Here is a 23,393-nt window from a genome sequence, read left to right on the forward strand (position 1 = left end):
AAAACTTGACGCAAATTTATTAATAAGTTTGAACACTAGAATATTTATACACTTCTATACATTAATAATATTCAGGAATGTGTTTTATTTGTTCATGGTGGCTCCAATTTATTCCTATCGCCGTCGCAGTACACTGCTTAATAACATAATCCTCCCACATTCAGTATTGTCAAACATATACATATAAAATACACATTTGGCATGGAAATAAAAAAACCTTCTACTAGTACATAAATGAATATCTTTCTTACAATAAAACTTATTCCAGTGAATTCAACATTAACAACTGCTTGAGTACTTTCGTTTGAGACGTTTCCCTGATTTCTCCCGCCAAGAACATTTCATCGACAACAGTATAAACTTTATAAAAATTAAAAACAAGATCTAACTCACAAACGTTGTGAAAATATTCATTAAGGACCTCAACGAAATTATGAATAGCCTCCAAATAACATAAATTATTGTCATTCACATCGACACATATGCAGAAGTAGAGCCCAGCGTAGCGGCGATAAACAATCTTGAAGTTGCGGAACTGCAAAACAAGACTTATAACACCCTAAAAGTGTCCCCCCAAAACCCACCTCTACAAAGTTTGTATGTTTAGCATCGCGAACTGTCACCACCGCGTGGACTTCTTCAATGAGTTTCTGCTTTTCGTCGTCGTCGAAATTCATGTACCATTTAGCTAAACGAGTTTTGCCAGCTCGGTTTTGGATTAATATAAACCGAATCTGGAAAATATAGGTTAGAACGGAAACACATCAATCAGGATCGCATTCAAACGAGGCAGGAGCGATCGCAAGCGTGAAATTTACCATTTTCGTTTAATAAAGTATCCAACACTCGGTTTCGTTATTTAATACAACAAAACCTCCTCCTCCTCAATTGACCCACCGCTTGACAACGTCAAATTTCTAGGGACTTTAGCTGTCAGCTGTCAGACATGCGTCTATTTGACAGACGAGATTTTTAGTAAACATCAGTCGAAATTATTTGAAAGAATGTCGCGAAGAGGTAAGATTAAGCTAAGAATCGAATTTTTTTACCAATACTGGGGTTTCAGGGTCTAAACCGAGCAGGTCCAAACCGGCGGTGGGTGACAAAGGGCGCCAGATAGTGGAAAACATCGATGAAAACAACAGAGTTATCAAAATGTTTCTGGAGTTTAGAAAAGAACTGGACGATAAACACGACCGCTATGAAAAAATAGTAAAGATTAGCAGGGACATCACCATAGAAAACAAAAGGATAATTTTTTTGCTACACTCGACAAACACGGACGTGTAGGTGTCGCTACAACAATAATTTTACCTTAATTTTGTGTTTTTAGCGAAAGTAAGAAACAGGTGGTGTTTGATGAAGCCAACACAAGATTGAGACAGATTTTTGAGAAGAATTTCAAAGCAGTCGCTCTGTTGTTGAGAGGTTTTGATCCTTACCAGTACCAGAAAGCTTACACAAGTGGCTTACAAGAGTTTATAGAGGCTTTGGTGTTTTATCAGTTTCTATCAACTGGTACCATTGAAAGATGGGATGTCATTAATCAATCATTCCAGTATGAAGACGAAGAGAATCAATTAAATTTGTTGTTTCCACAAATGGATTATATTTTAGGAATTGCTGACTTCACTGGGGAGTTAATGAGACGTTGTATTAACGATTTAGGGGTTGGGAACATAAGCGACTGTTTCAAGACCTGCAACATGGTGAAAAATATATACACTGGCTTCCTAGGTATTTTTATTTCCAACAAAAACAACAATAAACTTATTTCTTTCAGGAATACTTAACGCGAGTAATAAGGAGTTTGGGCGTAAAACTTACGTCCTGAAACAAAGTCTGAATAAAATGGAACTCGTTTGTTACAACATTCAAATTAGAGGCTCAGAAGTCCCAAAACACATGCTTATTAATGTTATAGAGTCCTCTGATGTCAACACTGAAGATGATGAGGGATACTACCACTAAGACATTTTATAAAATCAGTATTGAGAACTACTAAGTTCTTTTGTGTTTGTCGCAGCTCTTGAAACACAACTGAAAATTAAAATTAAAAAAAATCTTACTTTCACTTTAACGTTACCTGAATGTCACACTTTAAATACACTTGATCCTTGTCAGGAAACTTGAAAGAACTCAGGTCTGCGTACATGAAACTCTTCAAGCTGCTACCTTTGGGATTTTCAACCTTGTACCACTTATCAATGAGTTTGTGCTTCCTAGAAACATTCTTGTATTGTTGTTTGATCACCTCTTTGTTACCTCTTCAGATGCTCTTCACTTAGATGCAACATGTATTTTGATTTTCGAAAGTCTTCGTGGTCGGACGCCCAACAGTCCGTCACCGTGATATCGAATAAGTTGCTGCCGTCTTTCATGTAAATGAAGAGCGTAATGGGCTCTCCAACCTCTAGTTTTGAGGCAATTATGGAAGTCTATGCGTGGTCTGGAAAGGTTAACTGTATTTACTAAGATGCAAAAACTTACGTTGGGGTAAATTCCTTTTTGTATGTCCATCCATGTCACGACAGGATCGTCGGACGTCGGAAGAGCAAAGTATTTGACGTCGGTGTGGGGCTTTATTAAGACCATTTCTTTCGAGCAGTTGCCGCAAGAATCAGCCACCTGTAAATTGAAGAAGGAAATATAAATTATTTAGACTTTACCTGTAAACTTTGTATTTATCTGTATTTATCTTCTTTTTGTATTTCTGTTTTTTTTTAACGTTTTTGATAAACAATGGTGAAAACTAACAAACAACGCACCATGGCAACAATCCATGACACACTAGTATGTATTACGAAAACCTCAAAAACTTCATCAAATTTTAAAATTTTGTTGTATTTTGGTCTCTGGGTCGTGAGTGTGGAGAAAACGTTGTATTACATTCGTTAATAGTGTTCCTGTTAATATTTTTTTACCAGTGGTACACCAAAAGTTCTTTGCTTTTAATTTATTGCGTCAAATAAAGAAATTACAAATTTGCAAATTACCGGGTAAAATAAAATTATTTAGAAAGGGAAAATAAATAGTAGTATAAAATAAAAATTGTACTTACATCTAAACTTGCACCCAATTTCAGCAAACTCACAGAAAAAACGAGCACTACCACCGGACCCATCGTTTCCGCATCCAAAATCAAATGAAGATTGCGTTTCATGGTACATGCATAATGTTGGTCGTATGTGTCCCACTTTAATGAAATGGGAACTATGGATTTTATTGTTTATAAATCAACCGCAGAAATTTCTATCTAATTAATTATATAAAATCCTTGGATTTATTGCTTATACAATTCGGGTATCTACCTAATTAGCCGATAGCTATACACGGTTCATTTAGATAAACATTACCTGACACGTTTTCTCAGTGAAATTACTCATTTTTACTTCTTGACTTTCAAATGGAACTGTAAACGAGTTGTAGCTATTCATAAATAAATTGGTTTTTGGGTGTCATCAATACTTACAATGGGAAAGTGTTTTTACGGTGACTGCGAGTTTGAACTGTTATTATTAGTCTTGGAGCGCATTTTTTCAAAAATTAAGCCGTGTAAAACAGGCTTTCAGAGTAGGCACAATGATAATTATTGTAGGCTTACAATGACATTGATAAAACAAAAGAAAAAAATGACATTGATGAGCGCCGGGGAATGCGATAATTTCACGAGTTCTATAATTCCGGATTATTATAAGCGAATATCACGCTATTTTGTGGTCAAAGAAGAGAAAACAGAACATTAGTCCTAATTTCTAAATTTTATTTTCATCTTCACCTCAATACAAATAGCAATCCATGGTGGTTGCTATGACGTTTTTCAAACAATTCAATTGTTTCCTGAAAAATGAACTGTTCTCGTGAAGCATCATCATCAATGGATGAAATTAACACAAAGCTGCAGAAGTGGAGCTGATTTTAGTTCCTGGAAAATCAGAAACTGTATACACAGAAGAATTTGAAAATTTGGCCGCTTGGTTTGCAACAGGAAAATGTGAAAACTGTGAGAACAGGTTCTACTTCCGTGCGTTTTGGACCAGGTTTTAAAAGAGTAAGTAGTTAACTACCTTGATATTGACTTTGTTTTCTTAGTCGAAGATATAAAAGGGAAAAGTGGTGCTGTTGTGGAAGATACGTGCCGAGTTCCATAAAAAATAATAAGAAAATTGCCCGAATTTTTGGTTCATTGGTTGAAATTGCCCGAAAATTTGAATCACAGCTGAAACTAGCTAGGTACTTTTGAATCTACTATCAAAACTACAACTTCCGGCCTTGCAATTACCGGAAATCGAAATTGTACGTTTTGTATTGTATTTTGTTGCCATGACGACTAAGAAATCGTGCCATAATTTGACGGATTATGCACAAATTTGAGTGCGTCATAAGACAATCAGACTATTCCATCACAAAGAGGTGTTAGAAATTGTACGCTCAATTCCAGGAAATTATACAAAATCAGGATTTATGAATTAATTGCAACCGAAATTGAAAAATATTTTCAGATTTATTACCACACTCTCCTAGCTTATAATAAATATAAAAACGACTCTCCCACTGTCTTATCTATTTCCTGTATGACTATCCTTATAAAAAGACATGAACACATCATCTATCATTTCAATGTATCACTTCCATTTAAACTTTCAGAATGATAAAATTGTTGTTGCTGATCCTGAGCACTAGTCTCTCGCGTTCTTTTCTAATTGATTTTCCCTTAACGAAAATGATAACAATTAGCGACACGTCTTCCTACTTTGGTTACTCAATCCTTCTGCAAAAAGGAGAGCCCCCAATGTAAGTTGCGAACATCCTTAATATTTTCTGAGATAATATTTCTAGAGCCATTGTTGGAGCGCCACGACAAAAACATTTTAATCACACAACAGGAGGTGTATTTCAGTGTAACTTGAATTCCGCGCAATGTGAAGAGTTTAACACATTCTCAAATGGTGACGTAGCTAAAGAAGCTTTGATAATAAATAATGTCTGTATTTTTAGTCCGTCGTCCTTTTAACAGAAATGGCGATTTTTTGGGTTCCAATCTAGTCGGGGAGCCAAACACAGCAGGAAAATTTTATGTGAGTTGTCTGCCAAGGTTTGTTTCTATTAATGATTTGTTGTAGAGTTGTGCTCCGAGACACATTCTTGAAGTGAATAACAATTACTATCTGAATGGACAATGTTATTATTTTGCGAATTCCCTTAATACCAAAAACCGGCGAGTCTTTGAACCGTTAATATCTCAGGGTAATATAAAACCGAAATCTGTGATCTGAGTTAAGTTGATTGTTTGTTAGAGCAAACTTCTTGGGACAGAGTGATACACTTGCCTTACTACAATGCAGCTTTTGGCGAAGCTGGTTTTGATATGAGCTACATAAAAGTATGTTACCAGAAAATCGAACTAGAGTAAAATTAGCAATTTTAGGAAAACAACGCCTTGCTTTTGGGAGCTCCAGGAAAAGCGTTATCGACAGGTACTTGTTGTATATTCCCGTTTATATCTTTAACATTTACTTTTAGGTGCTATCGTCTCCACAAACACACTCAAGTTCACAATTAGGATCATTAGCCCCCCATATTATCACTTTTCGGGTCAAGACTACTATCACGGTAATTTAAAAATGGTCAGAATTCCCAAGTAGGAAACGGTTGTTTTAAGGATATGCCGTTGCATGGGGTAATTTCATCAAGGGTTCTGACACAAAATGGGCCGTTTCTGGGGGTCCTCGAGCAAACCAACTTAAAGGAAACGTAACTAAACCCATTAAACAAACAAAAAGAAACACGAAATTCCCTTCCAGGTAGTTTTTTACAACCAAGACGGAAGCGCCCGCGATGAGAGATTATCAGGCGAAGAACTTGGTTCCTATTTCGGCGCCTCTTTGTTAGTCATCCATAAAACAGGCGGAGGTGACGATATTCTAGTCGGAGCGCCAATGTACTCAGGACGATCTTACGACGAAGGATGTGTTTATTACTACCGAAACAAAAACAACGTAAGTGGTGTACTCTCCTCAACGGATTGAACGTTTTTTCTAGGGCATTGTAGACCGTCCGGTTAAATTATCAAACAAAAAAGTTGCTTCAAGATTTGGCACTGTGATGTCCTCAATTGGAGACATTGACTTGGATACATTTGCCGGTAAATTACATTTTCACTACGGAGAGTCACTTAGACTGACATCGTTTTAGATTGTGCGATTGCTGCACCTTACGAAAACGACGGAGTTGGAGCGGTTTATATCTTTTTAGGGACGCGAGATGGGTTTTCCGATGACAGATTTTATCGGATTAGTCCTTCAAGTTTTTCTTTAAATTTTCCTCGTACTCTAATCAAAGGTTTTGGTTTGGGATTATCTAACGGAAATGACGTAGACAACAATGGGCACAATGGTAAAATCAATGGCACTAAATAACCGTTTTTAGCCAAGTTCTTTTAGATGTGGTAATCGGGGCTTATCAGACGAACCAAATTTTTTATTTTAGAACAAAACAATTGTTTGACATTGAGGTAAACGCGACAGCAGATAAAACGATTTTGTACACTTCCACGAAGAACTTCTCGGTCACTCTTTGCATCGCATTTAGCTATCGGAACAAAGAAAATAAGAATCTAATTGTTGAAACTAAGTTAACTCTAACTAATGATCGGATTTTGAACAGAGTGAACGCAATATCAAAGATGACACTACAACCGAATGTCGCCACGTGTCGCTCTGAAACAATTCTATTAAAAGTGAGTTGAAAATCGTGTCAAAAAAACTTTCTAACTTTGTTTTCAGGAAGATCATCTAAATATCGAGCCCATCGTCATTACTTACGGGTATAGGACTAATCGCGCGTACAACTTCACTGAAAGTTCCCGTCTTCTTCCAGTTTCATTCCAATGCGGGGAAGATAACATTTGCGAAACTAATTTAGTGGTAAAAACAACGAAAATAGAGCCGTTTGTACACTTCTTTTACGTACAACCAGCGCTCTAACTTCTGATTTTAGACAAGAAATAGTTTTTGGTGTCCACAATCAAGTCAAAGTCAACATCGGCATAAGCAATGTCGGTGAATCAGCCTATCAGACCAAACTCCATTTGATGGTTCCGCCGGAAGTAAGCCTGATTAATCTGAGAGAATGTGATTTGCAAAACGGAAGTTATATCTGTTTGGTTTCACCAGTATTAACCGGGAAAATCGAAAAGAGTTTTCTTTTCGATGTCGCAAATCTCAAGCCGGACAAAACAGTTTTTGCGATTCGTTTTAAAGTCGAAAGCATCGGGAAGGATGTTGACGCTTCTGATAATCAGTTATCGGTGAATATTCCTGTTGTTTTGCAAAGTAATTCGCACATAGACAGGTAATTGTTGCTTTAACGACATTAGAAAATGCATCGCTTTGTTGCAGTCGATCACAACCGGAAAATTTCATCCTCAACAAGTCCGAAGACTTGAAAATCTCTCATTCGTTTTTGGTCAGTAATGACGGTCCGAGTCCGCTGGATCTCAGACTGAGGATTTTCATTCCCAAAACGGAAATCAATCGACGTAGTCTCTTGAAAATAGAGAGCATGGAAGTAAGTCCTGTGGTATTTGTGCTTTTAATTTTCAATAAATTCAGGGGACTCTCAATGGTGTTACAAGTAATTGTAAGTTCGAGAAGACAACGTCTCTCGTTGCAAATTTACACCACGTTCGAGCAGAAAATGACACGAAGCTAGTCAGTTGTGGAAACTCTTTGGAAACTTGCAGTGTTATTCGGTGCTCAAGAGGATTCCTACCTAAGTCTAACCAATATGCGATTTTTACTTTGAAAATGATTGTGCGTGTTGATGAAGCAGGTAAGAAAAAGTTTATGTTGACATAGATTTGTATGTTTGATTTCCAGTAAACTTACTTCAGGGTTCAAGCAAGCTACTTCTTGTATCAACAGCTTATTACCACAATGGCACCAAAGAGTAAACTTGAAGTAATTAACATAAGTTTTTAAAAATGCACTTCTTTCAGGTTTAGTGCTTCAGCTTCTACGTTAATTGTTTCTGTGTCTTCTCCCATACCATTGTGGATTTATCTAGTTGCGGTGATTGCTGGGTTAATATTACTAATGGTATTGATTTTAACATTGTACAAAGTGAGTATAGTTTTAGCAAACACATGTTTAATATTGATTTTGAATGATTTGTAGTGCAACTTTTTCAAGCGAACGTACAGAGAGCTGTTGGAAAATCAACAACAGGATGAAAATGCGGTAATTTGTGACGACAAAAATCGAATTTAATACATTTTTAATATTTTTAGGAACAGTGCGAAAGAATTATTCAAGACGAAGACTTATGAATCGCATTACTTCATTTATTGTCATCAGTCATCACACTACTCTAACACATTAAATATGTTGATGGCTGTGCGGAAGATTAGTTACTGTCGTCCCCAAACTACTCTTAACTCTCCTCAGTTTAATTTTATCTCTAATCTGTAAAAGTCTGTTGGACCGATCCGATTCCTTTCTGAGTATCGGTGTTTGGTTGGTACTACTGTGGACACGCTCTCTCTCCATCTGCACCACTGAATAAAGATCGTAAACGAAAGCCGAAGATTTGGGCACCGGACTCGTCAGAGCTACACTAGGAGCCCTAAACATGGAAGTCTGTGCTTGGTCATCAGGAGTATCCAGATAAAATTTCGGCATGGACTGTTGTCGGATGATTGGGATTTCCTTCGGTTGGTCCAGAATTTTCAAATAAAGACTTTTGGACATTCGGCGCTCTTTCAAACTCTTTTTCCGAATTTCCACCTCTGGTTCGAGATTCTCAGGTTTCAGTGTTTGAAATTTGGGCTTTTCCACTTTTTGTTCTTGGGGTTTTTCCTGAGAATAATAAAATTGTAAAAAATGAATTTATTTCCAGCTCTCACCTTAATTTCTTCAGTTTGTTTCACTTCACCATCAGTTTCGACTATTCTTGGAACGTTTTCTTCAGGTTTGTCGTCAAAGTCCTCGACCTGCCAGCGGAGCCTCCTCGTCGGTTGTTGCACGATCGGCGCCGGTTGAATTATCGGTTTTTCCTCAGGTAAAGGATCAATGGTCACAATCGCTCGTCCAGCTATCACAGAAACGCTATCATAAAACGCCAAGTTGTCGAAAAAGTTGTTGTTTTTTTCTTCTTTTCCTGGGTCTTCGTACAGCGCTATGCTTTCGTCGTAGCAAAAGCGCTTTTCTATGAGATGCCAGTAGCATGATTCCAGGCAACTGCAAAGAAAAATTTGTTTCACTTGACCCGCATGGAACAACCTCATAAACGCAAGGTAAAAGCATAAATGATGACCTCAAGCTACACCTTAATAATGTGGAGCAAACAAATCTCGTTGGGAAAAACAGGTGATAACATCAGTATGCAGAAATTTCAACACTGGCCGACTACAGAACCAATTTCACTGACGTCGTTCGTAAAATCGTAATGAGAAAATAACACAGTAATTACTCGTCATCAAGAGTTTTATAATTAGGAACAAGCACAAGTCATTTCTATTGTTTCGTTTTTGGAGACACAACGGAGAGGAAGTAATGATGAAGTTTTCCAAGGTTCCACGTGTAAGTACGATCGTGTAATTATTTTTCAACTCATTGAAGCTGAGCGAAGAAATTGTAATCGCACATTGTAGAGGCGTCGAAGTAGCCTCTTGTCATTGATGTGTAAAAATAATAATCACAAATGCGGAGATTTATTATCCTTGGCAAGTTGTGGGGAATTTCATGTTGATATTATGATCTACTCAGCGGAACAAATTACATGCAATTAAATAATGAATCGGAACAAAGAACTGGGCAAATATAACATGTCTAAATTTACTCAGTTACGCCAACTGCTGGAACTGAATTTTTAGAATTCTTTCGGTAGTTAGATGTGACCTTTCAAATGTCTCAAGGTGTGTGCAGATATCATTAAATCTCAATTAAGGATGTGGAATTTGATATGTTGATGAGCTTCGCGTTTTTACCTTCGCTCATATTTCCAATCTCTAATTGTCAATTTACAAAGGAGCAATTTTCGGGCAGAATTTGAAAGGGATAAATTAGATACCTGTAGTGGATACATGTCAATTTTGATTATTAGATGGCGCCACAACCAAACGTCAAGTTTATTAAAATTTAATGATGAAAATTATAAAGTTATAATGGAATATCTACTAATTTGCACCGAAAATAACAATAAACAAATAAGTAGGGCAATAGATTATCTGAAAATCAGAAATAAAATCTCGAATCACGTGAATAAAAATTTATCTTTTTTATTAAACGGTTTGGAGATAAATTGTTTATCATAGACTGGTGGAATTTCCTGGCCAAACCTTCAATAATTAAAGCCATGGATCTCAGAGTCGAGTTCTAACAATAAAAATAAACTTCGTAATAGCCCAAAGTGTGCAAACTGAATTAAAATTAACACCATCAAGCACCAGAGTGCATAAAGAAACAAACACACAGTGAAAAGATCAAATACTTGGTTCTGTGTCATTGTCATGTTTGATATATTTATAAAAATATTTAACGAGTGCTCACAGCTTATCTATGTACCTGTGGCACTAAATTGAATAAAGTTACACTAGTTAGCACGTGTCTTTTTATTAAAAACAACTTACTACTGAAAACATTTGCACATTCTGTCCCACAAAAATATCACCTCAAGTCACTATAGTAACACCATAATTTGTTTCAATACACTAACACTCGAAATAATAGGTGATTAACAGATACGATAAAGTTCTAATCCATTTTACAATAGATCCCATCGTAAAACACGTCTGAACACATTTCCTAAAAATGACTTTGTATTACACTGTCACCTTGAATATATGGCATTTTTAATTATGGCTTTATCGGACTTTTGCTATTGGCAGTTATGCACACATGTCACCTGTTGTAAATTTCAAGTAAATTATTGTCGCATGTCTTAAGTGAGTTAACTTATCTTTTAGGGTCTTTAAATTACATCCTGAGAAGATAACAAAAAAAGTTGCAAGACCGAATTTATACTAAAGATCTTGTGGCATTGCAACTGATTTATATCTATTAATAAAACAGTTAATGTGTAACGAATAAAACTAATTCACGAAATTTTATGTGGCTGTTGTTCTGGAGTTTTTCGATGCTTATATTAATTGTAATCTGATTAAAGTTGTAAATGTTTCAGAGGTTCTAAAATTAAATTCCAATAAATACGTGATTTATCTGTGAAAAATACAGTGCTTGGTACTGAGAGTGTTTGAAATTGTGGAATTCTTAGAATGCTGAGCAATACGTTATGGTTATTAGTTTGGTAGAAATGACATCATGTCCTTTTTGTGGCGGTAAAATCAAGCCTTTATCGAATAAACTCGATAAACAACTTTTTGTACTTATTAACGGAAATACAGAGTGATTCTTTTTAATATTAATCAAAGGTGGCTCAAAACAAGCGAGCAACATAAATTGAAGCCACTTTTTCACAATGAAAACGAATTTGCTTAATGGCGAAATGTCTCTACATGACACTCCAATGCCTCCACGGTAACTGTCATTTTGTGCAAAAACGTCTGGGATAAGAAATAACACGAAAATTTCAACGCCGCCTTTGCTTAATTAATATTAAAGACTCACCCTGTATAATCACAACATTTTTGGGTCAGAGAAAGTGGATACAATTGACAATTTTGCGTGTACAAATATGTTTGCATAATGTCAATCAAAATATAACATAAAATGTTTCTGTAGCGACAAATATTATTTCTGCAATTATTTTTGGTCATAAGTGCTGTTTATTCTATTAATTCCCACATTAAAAATAGTTTTCACATTGTTTAATCCAAACTATATTTATCTTAAGTGCTTATTAATCTTTATTACCCTGTATAAAGATAGACACGTTTCTGATACAATTTTCTACTTATTAACAAACTAATTTGGAGATTTTTAGTTTAAAAAATTACATTTAAAATCACCATAAAGGAACACGAATTTTAAATAAGGTGTGGGTGTACTACAACAATAACCTTTTTCCAGCGATTAACCTACATTTTCATCAATGAAAACCAACGATTATACACGTTTTTACTTTCTATACAATTCAATTGAATGTGTGCGCACCACCAATAGATTTCTAAAAAATCGATAATTCCATAATTGAGCACAACTAAACCTTTAAATCCACGAAACTCGCACAACCTCGAAACTGTTAACTCATTTTCAACAGCAAACGAATCGCGCCAGTGTTGAACGCAAACTGATTCGACTCCTATAACTCATGCTCCGACTTAATTGCAATGTTCCTATAATTCTGACATTGAACTTATTCCTTTCACTGCTTGAAGTTTGCCTTGTCTTATTGTGGTTTCACTACAAACTGTGTTATTCACCTCCGCGATGCATGAAATTTCGAAAATTGGTGGCTTCCGGACACCAAAAGACGATTAATTGAGTTGTTTACCAAACAATTGGGGATTTGATCGAATTATCCGCACTAACAGGATAAACAACGTTAGTTTTTAGATTTTGGAATTGATGGTATTTCCCATGACCATGTGACGTGCGGCAGGTGAAGAGAGATCACGCAAAGGTGTAGTTAAAAGTTTTTGTCCCAAGAGACAAATTATAGGCTCACAACTTAAAAGGAAAAGTTTTGGTGAATCATTAAATCTGGAAATGGCCATATGAAGGAAAATTTGTTTGGCCGTTTATTGTTGTTTTTCTGGCAAATATTTGTTTTTATAACTACCAAATATACGATTTAGATGTTAATTAATTCGTCAACATTATTTTGATACACGAGGATTTTAATTAGCGATAAAATAGTAATTAAATTAACAAAGTCAGTGGGAATTGGCCAGAGATTGAAACAAAGTGTGCTTATGTAACTGCACTCTTTTTTTTTCGTAATTTTATTACAAAACACTGGAAATTCGTGAAGCTTTAGTTATCCCACAAAACTGATGCGCAAATGAACAGTTATTTAAGCTACAAAGGACGTAGGGCACACTTACCTTCAACAAGGGCCAAAGGGCCTTTACGTTGCAAAACACATTTCTTTTGGAAAATTTCTGACATACGTCAAAATTATTTTGAGTTCGTCATGTAACAAGTTATCTGTGACTTGTTGCCATGGCAACGGTTGATAGGACATTGTTTTTTTCCAAACAAAGTAAACACAAATGTAAATTATGCAAGTGTTGAAACAGTGGTGATGTTGCGTGCTTATCTTTACTGCCGGACAAAATTCCGGGCCTTCCGGGTCTTCTGCATCTACTAATGGTGAGTAAGAATTGATCATTCACGTGCGTTTCCCATCCTCGGCGTCTTCAGCATCTGCTAATTCTGGGCTGTTGGTCACGGCAGAAGTAGAATTTGGAAGGCAAAGGAAGCGTTGTTAATTTCACAAGGTCAGGTCAAGTGTCGGAAAAACTGATTTTATTAAATTAGGTAATTAAACGTTTTTTAAACTCTTATATCATTAATGATGTGTTATTATTATCCCGATGATCTTTTTATAACTTGAAGGTTTCCATCAGGATCACAACAATTTGTTTAATCGTAATGTTATACTTATTGTTAGTAATATTACAGCATTAAAAAATTGAAGCTATTTTTAAGTAAACAAAGCTGGAAAGTTTTAGCCTAATAATAGGCCACGTGTAAATATACAAAATCTATCATGTTTACAGGAAACGAGACTCCTGACAAGTAATATCAGTACGAAAACATCACATTATTTTGAAAAAAAAAACAACAATGCAGAGATTCTCAAGCTTGTGAGGAACAAATCGATACATTTTGACTGATATTAAAAATTACGTTATTTTATCCAGCTAACGATTCGCAATAATATTTTCAGGAGTAAAAAATTGCTTAGTTATTACAGTGGCTAAGTTTCCATACTATCCTGGCTCGACCGCCCTCGTCTCCACACCCGAGCAAGAAGCCTCTCCATTCTCAATTTTAATGATATCTTCGTATTTTGGTGGAGGTTCATAGTAAGCATCTACAACAAACATTTCAAGACACCAATTTTCCGAATTGCCTATGTAAATTACCTATGTAAGGTGGTGGCGCCCCTGGAAAAACCGCCACATTTTCCGACTGGTTTCCCGGAGAAATAGCTTCAGTGGTAAACGATGGATTTATGTAGATCTCGCTGAGAGACAACGGCGGTGACGAGGCATTCGTTATTCGTTCTGCTAGAAAACGATCGAATTTCCTTTGTTTGAGTTATCAGGGATCAACTCACCTGTGTATTCTCTGTCCCGTTCGTACGATTTTCGTATTTTCTGTATTAATCCACAAAACGAAACGATGAATACGATGATCAGAGAGACTAAGAGAATGATTTCAATGTCCATTCTCTACAAAGAACATTGTAATTCGTCGGAATATCAGGTGCGAGGTACAAACCCCATTAAAGATTTGAAATTATCGATTGGCTAATTGGGAGATTAGATAACAAACGATTGGGATCCAGATGCAAGTCTTCGTACATTTATAGTGTCACAATAACTGTGAAAAACAATCTGAAATAAAGCAAAAGTGATGGGCGTAATGAAATTGAATTTGAGAACTTACCTGGAAGTTTACATTTTTAACAGCCAAGTTAAACGCCTTGGGAAAACTGAAGTTCTTAGCCCATTTTTTACCGCACTAACCCCAGGTGTAGGTAAAACGACAATCAGAGAAGTTTGCTCGTAAATTATTTGGATAAGGCGCCATTGTTATTTTTTAAATTTGTTTGTTCAATGATAATAATTTTACTTTATTCGATTCGGATTCGTTTGTACAGGATTTTAATATAATCTTTCTCGGGAAGGTCGCAAAATTCGGCTAAGTCATGACACTTTGATTTTTGACTGGGCTATTCGTTCAATGTGAGCTAAAGTTTGAACATTTTATGTTTGAGTTCCTCGAGATTTCATATCAAATTTTAAGTACAATAACAAGGTGGCTATCATCGCACCTACGTCAGCAGAAACTGAATTGCGAAATCTTTTGTTTTAGATAGGTTTGAGAGTTCTTGACTTGTAAGTTGTATCGTTGCTTCAGATATATCAAAATTAGTCGATTTAGAGCGTTTTTCAAATGATTTCGTTCACTGAAATGCTGCGCCAAAACCAAATTTTTACTTCTAATTTGTCAATTTTAGAGTTGTCATGTTTTCTATCTAGTATGCGTAGATATTGCACACTGACGTGCACAGTTGTGTACTACGTACTTATTGTTGAAATTTTACAGATAAATCATGAGCTGACACATGTCAATTGATCTATAAAAATAAACAAAATGTTTAAGTGTCCAATAAGTAGTTTAAAAATATTTTTTGAATTGTCTGCTTCCTGTTGATTCCACTAAAGAACTCAAGATCTGTCGTTTTCAGGTACAACTAAAGAAGAAGTTGACAAGTCAAGAGTAAGGACTTCATCTGTTTTGAAATGTCAAATTATTTGACAGAAACAATCAAAGACATTACTTAAAATTTCGAAGCCCACTGACGACGAGTTTTTTTTCAAAGGGACAAAAAGTTGGAATATGGACAATTGAATATGTAGGAAATGACGCACAAAAATGGTTTCACAGCACACTTAGGAGAGTTTAAAAGGTCAAAATGTAAAGATCAACAACTAATTTTGAAGATCCACCTGTTTAAACCAATTTGAAGTGGTTCTGACTCGAAAAAACGAGATAAGTTTTTCACCGTGTCGCATTATTTCGTGAAATGTGGTAATTTGGAGCTACACAATTCTCTTTCCGCGTCGCTTCAACCTTCAAACCAAGAGCACACTTTATTGTATCCTTCATAGATTCATAAATAAAACTATAAATCTTCTTTACGTCCCTATATTAAAAAAATCTTTTTGAGATTTAATTATAACTTAAATTAACTCAACCATACAACATCCACGAGTCACTAGATTCATTCTCACAACTTATTCAACTTATCACAAGTTTTCGATTGAATTATAGTACAGTATTTACACATGAGTCAAAAGTATTAATACTTTAGGTGCTAGCACTAGCGGGTGTTGTGGCTGGAGCACTAGGCGTCGTTGTCTTTGGTACAACTGCAGGTACAACAGTGTTGTTGTTCGAAGCTGCAATAGTCATAGCTTCTTCGTACGTCGGAGGATCTGCAACCATAAGTTAGAAGATTGTAAATAAAAACCAATCACAAACCATCATTGTATTTGTTGATTTCGTTGGCAATGGAGAAGTGGTCTATCGAAACATGGGTGTCGTGAGTCGGCCACTGTCCTTGTCCTTGCACTCGACTGCTGATGTTGAAAATGTCCTCTTGTTGATTCGCTGTAACAAAGTTAAAGGTCAGTCGAAGAACACGGCAGTCCAAGCATAGCACTAACACACCAACTGGTAAGATTTTCGGTTTTGGCCGATCTTCCATTGCAACACAACGTACAGGATAAACAATAAGACGACGAAAAGGAGGAAAAGGAGTGTCGGGAGCGAAACATGCACCATTTGTGTGGTGTGTTGTTTACGACATTCTGAAGTAAAGTTCTACTATTTGTTTTTAACTGAGATAAGTAAACATTTGCCGAGGACGTATAATTATTTGGCTAAATTGTCCGGTTTATCTTGGCAAGGCCACCGCTCTCCATGAATATTTAAAAAACGATTAGATCACTCTTACCAGTACTACTTCGCTCCCAGTACTTTAGACAAGCGGCCCAAATAAAACAGACAACGCAAGTCACACCACTGATAATGACAGCAATGAGAGTTACTGGCGTCATTTTTATAATGTGAATAACTTGTACAGTTTGATATTCGATCTATTATCTGTTAACGAAAAATCACTGTTAAGATAATGTCGCGACTCCTAAGGACAGATAACGACGCGTGATTGTAAAATTTCGACTTAAAAAACATTATTTTTTATGTATTATACTATAATATGTAGATTCTTTTATTCTGCATAATATATTTTATGGAATTATAAACCAATACCCCCTCTGATGGATAATTTGCCTCGGATACTTACTAAAAACCATATTCCTTACTCGGTTCCTCAACCTTTCGGTCCGAACTTTTTTCGCAAAAGACTTAGAGCAGAGTCTCACAAATAAAAAACACGCCACGCAGATGAAAACTACCACAAAAGCATAAACAGCTTCCTCTATGGAAGACATTCTTCCGATTGATTAAGATTGGAACAATAATCTTATCGAGACACTTTGAGTTTCTATTTTTTAATTTATCTGTGTTTTTCTCTATAAATAGAACAATTATTGGAGAAATGGAATCTTCGAAGGACCAGAGTCCAACGATGCGAATTATTTTTAGTTTTGAAGAACCAACGATATGTGTTTCGTTTCTAATTCCTTCATAGAATATGTCAACTTTCATAAAGATTTGTATCTAATAATAATAAATAAAAAGTCGATTGCGTTTATGAAACGAACAAGGCTAGATAAAGTTATTTTTTTCATATAGTTATGAAGGTTATTTAAAAAAAAAACTTGTAAAATAAATTTTACCTCAAAAGTCACAATTAACAATTTTATTGATACTCACATCCCACTCTTCTAATCCTGGGTTTTGGCATTCGACTTTGGCACCATTTTCGACAAAATAGAATAAAACTGAGCATAATTAATAGCACAATTACTACAAGCGCTATTTGCTCGTCTGCCATTTTGGAAAAATGAATTAAACTGATCATTTAAACGGAAATGAGGCTAGTTTCTTATCGCTATGATCTAAAAATAAACGTATCTTATCAAAAGGCTGAAAGGGGGTTGCGCCATTTGTACTTCAGATTTTAAACGTAGCAACAGTTATTCCTGTTAAACCAGTGCGAGAAAAACGATGGTGAAAACCGCATCTTTCTATGTGTTTTAGTTTGAAAGTTATCCAGGTTTATGTTTAAAGGAACTAAAAGTCACCAAAAAAGCTTCTAACTCAGTTATTTGTAAACTTCTGCGTCAATTGAGCGCCAATAGTTTAAGATTGCTTTGTAAATAAGCGAGTTATCGACCAAGTCTGAATTAGAGACTGAAAGGGCACATTAAAAAAATGAAAATTTTGAATTCGATTTATCTAAAATCGATTTCTAAGGTAAAAAATTGCGAGAAATGCGATTCCGAAAAGATTTTTTTTATATTTGCCATAATTCCAGCGATATCGAAGAAAATCGTTTTTGAACCTCCAGAATTTTGGCCCTCTGGCGACAGCCCGCAAATTTTAGCCTTTAATTCAGTTATTTGTTGACGTACGAGAATAATAATATTTTTGGATTCAGCGCAAAATTTTGCTTTAAATGAACTCATCCAGCTCAAATTTGCACCTTTTTGCTGCTTTGCTGCTTTTTGACATTACAATAACGGCATTCTTTTATTTTACACCATGCACCTAGATTTTATTAACTTTTATTGCTTATTTTTTTCAATTTTGATAATTTTTTTTTAAATATTTTTTGTAAAAGTTGAGCATATTACACATTTCTGAATCAAGAAAATTAATATCTTCCAAATTATGAAAAAAAAAAGAGTTCCAATTTAAAATAAGAAAGTTGAGTATCGCCCAAAAAATACTAAGACATTTAGAAAAAATTTAAAATCATCAGTTTATAGTAAATTAAAAACCATTCAATTTGTTTTTAAAATTTTTGAAATCAGTTCATAAATAAAAATTCTACAACGCCTGCCGTTTTTAAAAAATCACCCTGTATATCGATCGAAAGAACAGCTTGCGATCTATCCACTGATCAAATCTCAGATCAATCGGGCAAATAGTTTACGAGGGGCGATCAAAAAACTGAAAAATTGAAAATTTTTCATCTATTGAGTCGCAAATTTTTTTTGCCCAAAAAATTGACCATCGAATTTTCGACGTTTGAGAGTTTATTCTAAAGTAGAATGAGCTGAGAAAAACGATGGCGCAAACCGTTTCTCAAAATCTTTTTTTGCTTCTGAGATATCGAGCTTTGAAAATTTTCCAAATCAAAATCCAATATCCGAAACTTTGATCGCTCATAACTCAGTTATTTCTGTACCGATCTTAACAAATCTTGCCTTTTTGAATTTTACGTGAAATTTTAAGACGTAAATAAGCAAAATATCGACCGAATTAGATTGTCAAATGTTAGAATCGGTGTGTCATTTTTTATTGTCTACAATTTCAATGAAATGAAAGACAATTGGTATAGTATAATAAAATAATTTGTGTGATAAGCTTAGAACACAATAAATACTTCACTCACATTTTTATATCTTCACATTTTTTATAATTCTGAACATTATTTCAAGACTAAAAAACCTGCTTTATTGGGAAAACTCTTCTTCGTGTTAAAACACCGAAAAAAGTTTCTTCAATAACATGAAATATAAAATCCGGATTTAAACTCATGCTCGATCGCTATGACTGTTTGCTTAAGAATTAGATTAGATAAGAAATTCTGCTATTCCGTGACAGATCGCAACTGATCCGATACAATTTAGTGAGTACGATGAAAAGAAAAAACTTACTTTGTAAGCCTTCCACTCTTCTTGTACGATGACTTCTAGTAGACCGATCAGTACTGATTCGTGCCATTACTTTACAACACAACGCCAAAAACGATATAGCAAATGCAATTATTAAGAGAATAACTATTTCAGTGTCTCCCATGGTTTACTAACGTTAAAATGAAAAGACAAACCTGAAATGTAATAGATAAGCATCAGTTTTATCTAACACATATCTTCTCAATATCAAAATACTAGGAAATTGAGTCGGAGATCCCCATTATTAAAATCAATCAAAGTAAATGACAAACGCTTGCCAAAATTGGCCTAACAATTATTAACAATAGAAATGTTAGACTACACGTGCATACATATTTATTCAAAACTACTAAAAATAAACCGTCATTTAACAATAAACTGACGCAAGTTCGAGATAACTGTTGGCAGAAAACAAGAGCCTAGAGTACCATAAAGTTGTCATTTACTGATAAGTCTAAACGTCTAATAATGGATGATCTACAACTGCATATGGAAAAATTTTCACCTTCGCTCAACATGTGTCGTCCGATCAATATAAACTCACTAAAAACTCACGAACAGGAAACTGAGCCATCAACAAAATCAAACTGATTAACGTGTGCGTGGCTTTTAGATATGATAGGTGACAGATCCCATTTAATCTCTTAATCAATTGTAGACAGATGACGCTGAGTTATTGACTTGTTTAAAAAATATAAAGTCATGAAGCCCCAGTGCGATTTTAATAATAACAAAGCATTTTTTATTTAGGGTAGGCTTTGAGAAAAAAAAAACACTTTATGTCACTCCACATGACATCTATGTTTGTCTCTCTCTTCATGGCCTACCCTAAATGAAAATTTCGTGGACTACTTGATATAAGACACGACGAAGATCGATTGACATTCATACAATCCTCCGTTATCAAACAAAAAAACTGAATTGTCATTCGCTCTGATAAGAGATTTTCACACTCGTTTTTACTTACTGTTTCCTCTCATACGAGACCCACAAAGACAGTTTCTAATTCTCAGAATTCCACAAAAACAACATAGCCAACCAATACATCCACCAGCACTTGCGATTAAGGCAATCCACCCAGCACCAATCATTTTTGTTTTCAAGTTCTATAATAAAAGGAAATGACGATAAACTTGAAGACTTAACACGACGTCTAATCTGGTCAAATTTCGAGTACTTTTTTCGCACCGCTTTTCAACGACCGCAAGTTGTATTGATAAGTTTTGACGCCTGATTACGTTTATATGTTGGTATTAAGATAATCCGTTTTATTGTTGAGATCTCTGGTCAAACTATTCAAACAAAAGAGTCTAAACTTAAATCAAATTATGCAGAATAATCAATCATAACTGGAATAACTTTAGTCAATAAAATAGCACTTACGTGGTAAATTTCGCACTCGTCTAACTCTTCGTCTTCCGCGGTGACGTCTCATGCGATTTCGAGGACTTTTCCGACAACATACGCAGAAAAATATCAAAGAAAATGCGACTATTGATGCAATAATTATTATTTCCGGCTGTGACATTGTGATTAACGCAGTTTATTGGCAGATAGAACTGAAATTAATGGAAGGAATTGTTCTTATCTATACTTAAAATTTTCTTCTTATCAAGGCATTAAAATGTCGGAGGTGGATTTCTTTTTTAATAGTGTCTATCTAGGGCTATTTATCTTTTCCAGTGTTCAATAAGGAGCCTTATTAATTCATGAAATAAAAAATTCAAAATTTTAATACGTGAGTAGGTACTATTTGTGGCAACTAGATAATTTCTAAATTAGAACGTTGAGTCGACCTAAGAATACAGGAAAATTTGTTTCTTATTTTGCCACGGTTCTAAAACTATTTGATTTTTGATTTTTAATTATTTTCTTTAATCTATTTTACGATAAGAATAATGATAATCCTTTAAAAGCCGCACATTATTTTTTAACTATAAAAAATAATTTTTCTTATTTATATTTGCACAATCGATAAGATATATTTATGAACAGGAAATAATAAGTATAATATATAATAATGTTTTCCTGCTTTGGCACTGCATTTAACATGTTAGATAACAGGACTACTATATTGTAATACAGGCTTAGTTACTTATTTTATTGGTAATAACGAATTTATTTTTAATTTTTAATGTTCCTAGAAAAATATCCAAGAAATCGTTTAGTTCTGCTTATTGAAAGATGATAACTTTAATTTTTTTATCAGGATATTTATAGGATCACATCGAATTCTTGAAATTAAATAAAATTATTTCTTTCACTTTGTGCGTCATTCATTTTTTTTTTCAAGATTCGCTCTCTGAAAGTGGTACAAAACAAAAAAAAAACAAAAAATTTCCGTTCAACCTTTTCACTCTCCTCGAATCTTTTAAAAAATAAAATAATCCCCAGTAAACCCTCTTAATACGGCTTTTGCAAAACGCGTCACATTTTATCTCTGACGCTCCGTTGGACCCAGAACTCACTCAAGACAATTTGTCCAGCTCTGTTTATATATCTCCTGCTTCTTTGTGGTTGTGTCCCATCACCTTCTCCTTTCTTATTACGGAAACAAGTCACAATAAGCACTCCTAAACCGACAAGAACCACCACAACACTAAGAACTGCAATGATAGCAACGACGACCGATTCACCGTACATTTCTTTCACGTAGTTGATGGCAAAACCGTTTGAACTAATGGAGGGATTCGCGGGAATTATGACGAACGAGCTTATAAATTGTTGGATTAGCGATAAGATAAAACATACGTATAAAGATTATGAAGAATTTATGACCACTTTTAAGGTTGGAGGTGCGACTGTTCAAAAGAACAGTTCCATTCATAAATCATTATCGGATTATTTATGTTTACATACACGAGGGGAATAGATTGATTAGTTCGATGGTGTCAAGTTGGTGTTACGCTAAGAAGCAGTTAGTTGGGACTGCATAAGGAAAAGGTAAAGATAAATTTAGATAAGATAATGGTGCATATAACTGCGCTATCTGATCTAATTTGTTTAATTGTATAACTAAATAATATAGTTAATTAATTAAAAAAAAAAATTTAACCTCCGAAAATGTTCTCATATTACGTGATGTCACACTTTATATCTTTTGACCTACTTTACATTAGCGTCTACACATTATCATTATAATCTACTCCAATTTAACGATCATTTATAAAAAAAAATGTATATAAATTTTGTCACTAAATTTGGTAATAAATAAACTAAATAATAATTATTAAAAAAAAATCCAAATAATTAATATGTACTAAAAACAATCATCATTTGATTGCCGCAAAAAAAATTCAATACTTGCCTGTGTGTCTCTCATGAACCGTCATCTTAAACAACTTCTTTTTATATTGCAAATATTTCCTGATTCCAAGGATTAGGCCCACCAGAACCACAATCACAATAAGAAAACCAATTTGATCTTCGTGGTCTACCATTTTTTTTCAATAAGATGAAAATCATCTCAACTTTACGTACACACTAAAGTTTTGCAAGTAAGCAGCTAGATTCTTAATAAAAGTATATTTATTCAGGAGACTGATAAGATAACATTTAACAATACTTAAAGACGGTGTTTAATTCGTGCTTTTGTTGACTGAAAAAACACTTTCAACGCGTTTTAAGATCTTAATGCCTGTTTTAACTAGAAGAAACAATAAAAAACGATCTAATTTTGTTGCATTGTTTGTGTTTAAAAGCAGTAATTAGATGGGTACACAGTAATTAGGTGACGTCATTCAATTCTAGTACAAATTTGGTTCATAAAATTTAGTTAACAATGTCAAAACTGGAAAATTTTTGACTTTACCTGCGAAAAATTCAGTGCGAATCGGTTATACAACACACAATACAAACAGGTATAAAAAAAAAAGTCAACTAA

The 23,393-nt window shown here is 34.7% G+C and overlaps 8 protein-coding genes and 1 long non-coding RNA gene across 13 annotated transcripts; 4 read left to right on the forward strand and 5 right to left on the reverse strand.

Annotated features, from left to right (window-relative positions):
* On the reverse strand, positions 1 to 945 carry AP-2sigma (adaptor protein complex 2, sigma subunit). The gene is made up of 3 exons (XM_088044489.1): positions 819 to 945; positions 585 to 734; positions 1 to 535 (listed from the first exon to the last, which is right to left on the reverse strand). The coding sequence occupies exons 1-3, from the start codon at positions 819 to 821 to the stop codon at positions 260 to 262; spliced, it is 429 nt and encodes a 142-aa protein (XP_087900615.1). The 5' UTR covers positions 822 to 945; the 3' UTR covers positions 1 to 259.
* Positions 946 to 2,068, forward strand: Trax (Translin associated factor X). Its single transcript, XM_088044480.1, has 4 exons — positions 946 to 1,017; positions 1,067 to 1,286; positions 1,334 to 1,737; positions 1,784 to 2,068. The coding sequence occupies exons 1-4, from the start codon at positions 1,005 to 1,007 to the stop codon at positions 1,969 to 1,971; spliced, it is 825 nt and encodes a 274-aa protein (XP_087900606.1). The 5' UTR covers positions 946 to 1,004; the 3' UTR covers positions 1,972 to 2,068.
* LOC148180704 (uncharacterized) lies at positions 1,955 to 3,399 on the reverse strand. The gene is made up of 5 exons (XM_088044481.1): positions 3,062 to 3,399; positions 2,491 to 2,628; positions 2,266 to 2,438; positions 2,087 to 2,222; positions 1,955 to 2,040 (listed from the first exon to the last, which is right to left on the reverse strand). Exons 1-5 carry the CDS (start codon positions 3,161 to 3,163, stop codon positions 2,002 to 2,004), a joined length of 588 nt encoding a protein of 195 aa, XP_087900607.1. The 5' UTR covers positions 3,164 to 3,399; the 3' UTR covers positions 1,955 to 2,001.
* Positions 3,400 to 3,473: 74 nt separating this feature from the next.
* Positions 3,474 to 4,243, forward strand: LOC148180705 (uncharacterized). Its single transcript, XM_088041559.1, has 3 exons — positions 3,474 to 3,573; positions 3,899 to 4,040; positions 4,093 to 4,243. Exons 1-3 carry the CDS (start codon positions 3,474 to 3,476, stop codon positions 4,241 to 4,243), a joined length of 393 nt encoding a protein of 130 aa, XP_087897685.1.
* Positions 4,244 to 4,604: 361 nt separating this feature from the next.
* LOC148180706 (integrin alpha-PS3-like) lies at positions 4,605 to 8,399 on the forward strand. Its single transcript, XM_088049321.1, has 20 exons — positions 4,605 to 4,794; positions 4,840 to 4,949; positions 4,999 to 5,078; positions 5,124 to 5,247; positions 5,298 to 5,383; positions 5,429 to 5,477; positions 5,524 to 5,613; positions 5,663 to 5,754; positions 5,805 to 5,999; positions 6,043 to 6,145; positions 6,196 to 6,396; positions 6,444 to 6,739; positions 6,786 to 6,949; positions 7,000 to 7,353; positions 7,401 to 7,569; positions 7,614 to 7,833; positions 7,881 to 7,950; positions 8,000 to 8,123; positions 8,178 to 8,240; positions 8,291 to 8,399. The coding sequence occupies exons 1-20, from the start codon at positions 4,649 to 4,651 to the stop codon at positions 8,327 to 8,329; spliced, it is 2,775 nt and encodes a 924-aa protein (XP_087905447.1). The 5' UTR covers positions 4,605 to 4,648; the 3' UTR covers positions 8,330 to 8,399.
* LOC148180707 (uncharacterized) lies at positions 8,324 to 12,243 on the reverse strand. 3 transcript variants are annotated; one of them, XM_088049339.1, is made up of 4 exons: positions 12,166 to 12,243; positions 10,631 to 10,805; positions 8,906 to 9,239; positions 8,324 to 8,858 (listed from the first exon to the last, which is right to left on the reverse strand). In XM_088049339.1, exons 2-4 carry the CDS (start codon positions 10,648 to 10,650, stop codon positions 8,379 to 8,381), a joined length of 834 nt encoding a protein of 277 aa, XP_087905465.1. In that variant the 5' UTR covers positions 10,651 to 10,805; positions 12,166 to 12,243; the 3' UTR covers positions 8,324 to 8,378. The 3 variants fall into 3 exon arrangements, with proteins under 3 accessions (XP_087905465.1, XP_087905473.1, XP_087905482.1); XM_088049347.1 differs by having other exon boundaries at positions 10,631 to 10,834; positions 12,166 to 12,180; XM_088049356.1 differs by lacking the exons at positions 10,631 to 10,805; positions 12,166 to 12,243 and adding an exon at positions 12,042 to 12,138.
* An 834-nt stretch (positions 12,244 to 13,077) lies between these two features.
* On the forward strand, positions 13,078 to 15,840 carry LOC148180708 (uncharacterized). The gene is made up of 3 exons (XR_015771056.1): positions 13,078 to 13,274; positions 13,326 to 13,442; positions 15,385 to 15,840. It is a non-coding gene; the product is annotated as an uncharacterized LOC148180708 (long non-coding RNA).
* Positions 13,409 to 14,905, reverse strand: LOC148180709 (uncharacterized). Of its 2 annotated transcripts, XM_088049429.1 has the most exons (5): positions 14,580 to 14,905; positions 14,412 to 14,527; positions 14,248 to 14,362; positions 14,054 to 14,197; positions 13,409 to 14,001 (listed from the first exon to the last, which is right to left on the reverse strand). In XM_088049429.1, the coding sequence occupies exons 3-5, from the start codon at positions 14,357 to 14,359 to the stop codon at positions 13,898 to 13,900; spliced, it is 360 nt and encodes a 119-aa protein (XP_087905555.1). In that variant the 5' UTR covers positions 14,360 to 14,362; positions 14,412 to 14,527; positions 14,580 to 14,905; the 3' UTR covers positions 13,409 to 13,897. The 2 variants fall into 2 exon arrangements, with proteins under 2 accessions (XP_087905555.1, XP_087905561.1); XM_088049435.1 differs by lacking the exons at positions 14,412 to 14,527; positions 14,580 to 14,905 and having other exon boundaries at positions 14,054 to 14,194; positions 14,248 to 14,405.
* Positions 15,830 to 23,008, reverse strand: LOC148180710 (uncharacterized). 2 transcript variants are annotated; one of them, XM_088049425.1, is made up of 4 exons: positions 22,814 to 23,008; positions 21,979 to 22,109; positions 16,182 to 16,310; positions 15,830 to 16,135 (listed from the first exon to the last, which is right to left on the reverse strand). In XM_088049425.1, exons 1-4 carry the CDS (start codon positions 22,948 to 22,950, stop codon positions 16,008 to 16,010), a joined length of 525 nt encoding a protein of 174 aa, XP_087905551.1. In that variant the 5' UTR covers positions 22,951 to 23,008; the 3' UTR covers positions 15,830 to 16,007. The 2 variants fall into 2 exon arrangements, with proteins under 2 accessions (XP_087905551.1, XP_087905548.1); XM_088049422.1 differs by lacking the exons at positions 21,979 to 22,109; positions 22,814 to 23,008 and adding exons at positions 19,493 to 19,665; positions 20,016 to 20,115.
* Positions 23,009 to 23,393: the final 385 nt, after the last annotated feature.

Source organism: Gnatocerus cornutus, chromosome 1 (genome assembly GCF_029298725.1).
Source record: "Gnatocerus cornutus isolate USDA-ARS CGAHR chromosome 1, icGnaCorn1.1, whole genome shotgun sequence".
Lineage (NCBI taxonomy): Eukaryota > Metazoa > Arthropoda > Insecta > Coleoptera > Tenebrionidae > Gnatocerus > Gnatocerus cornutus.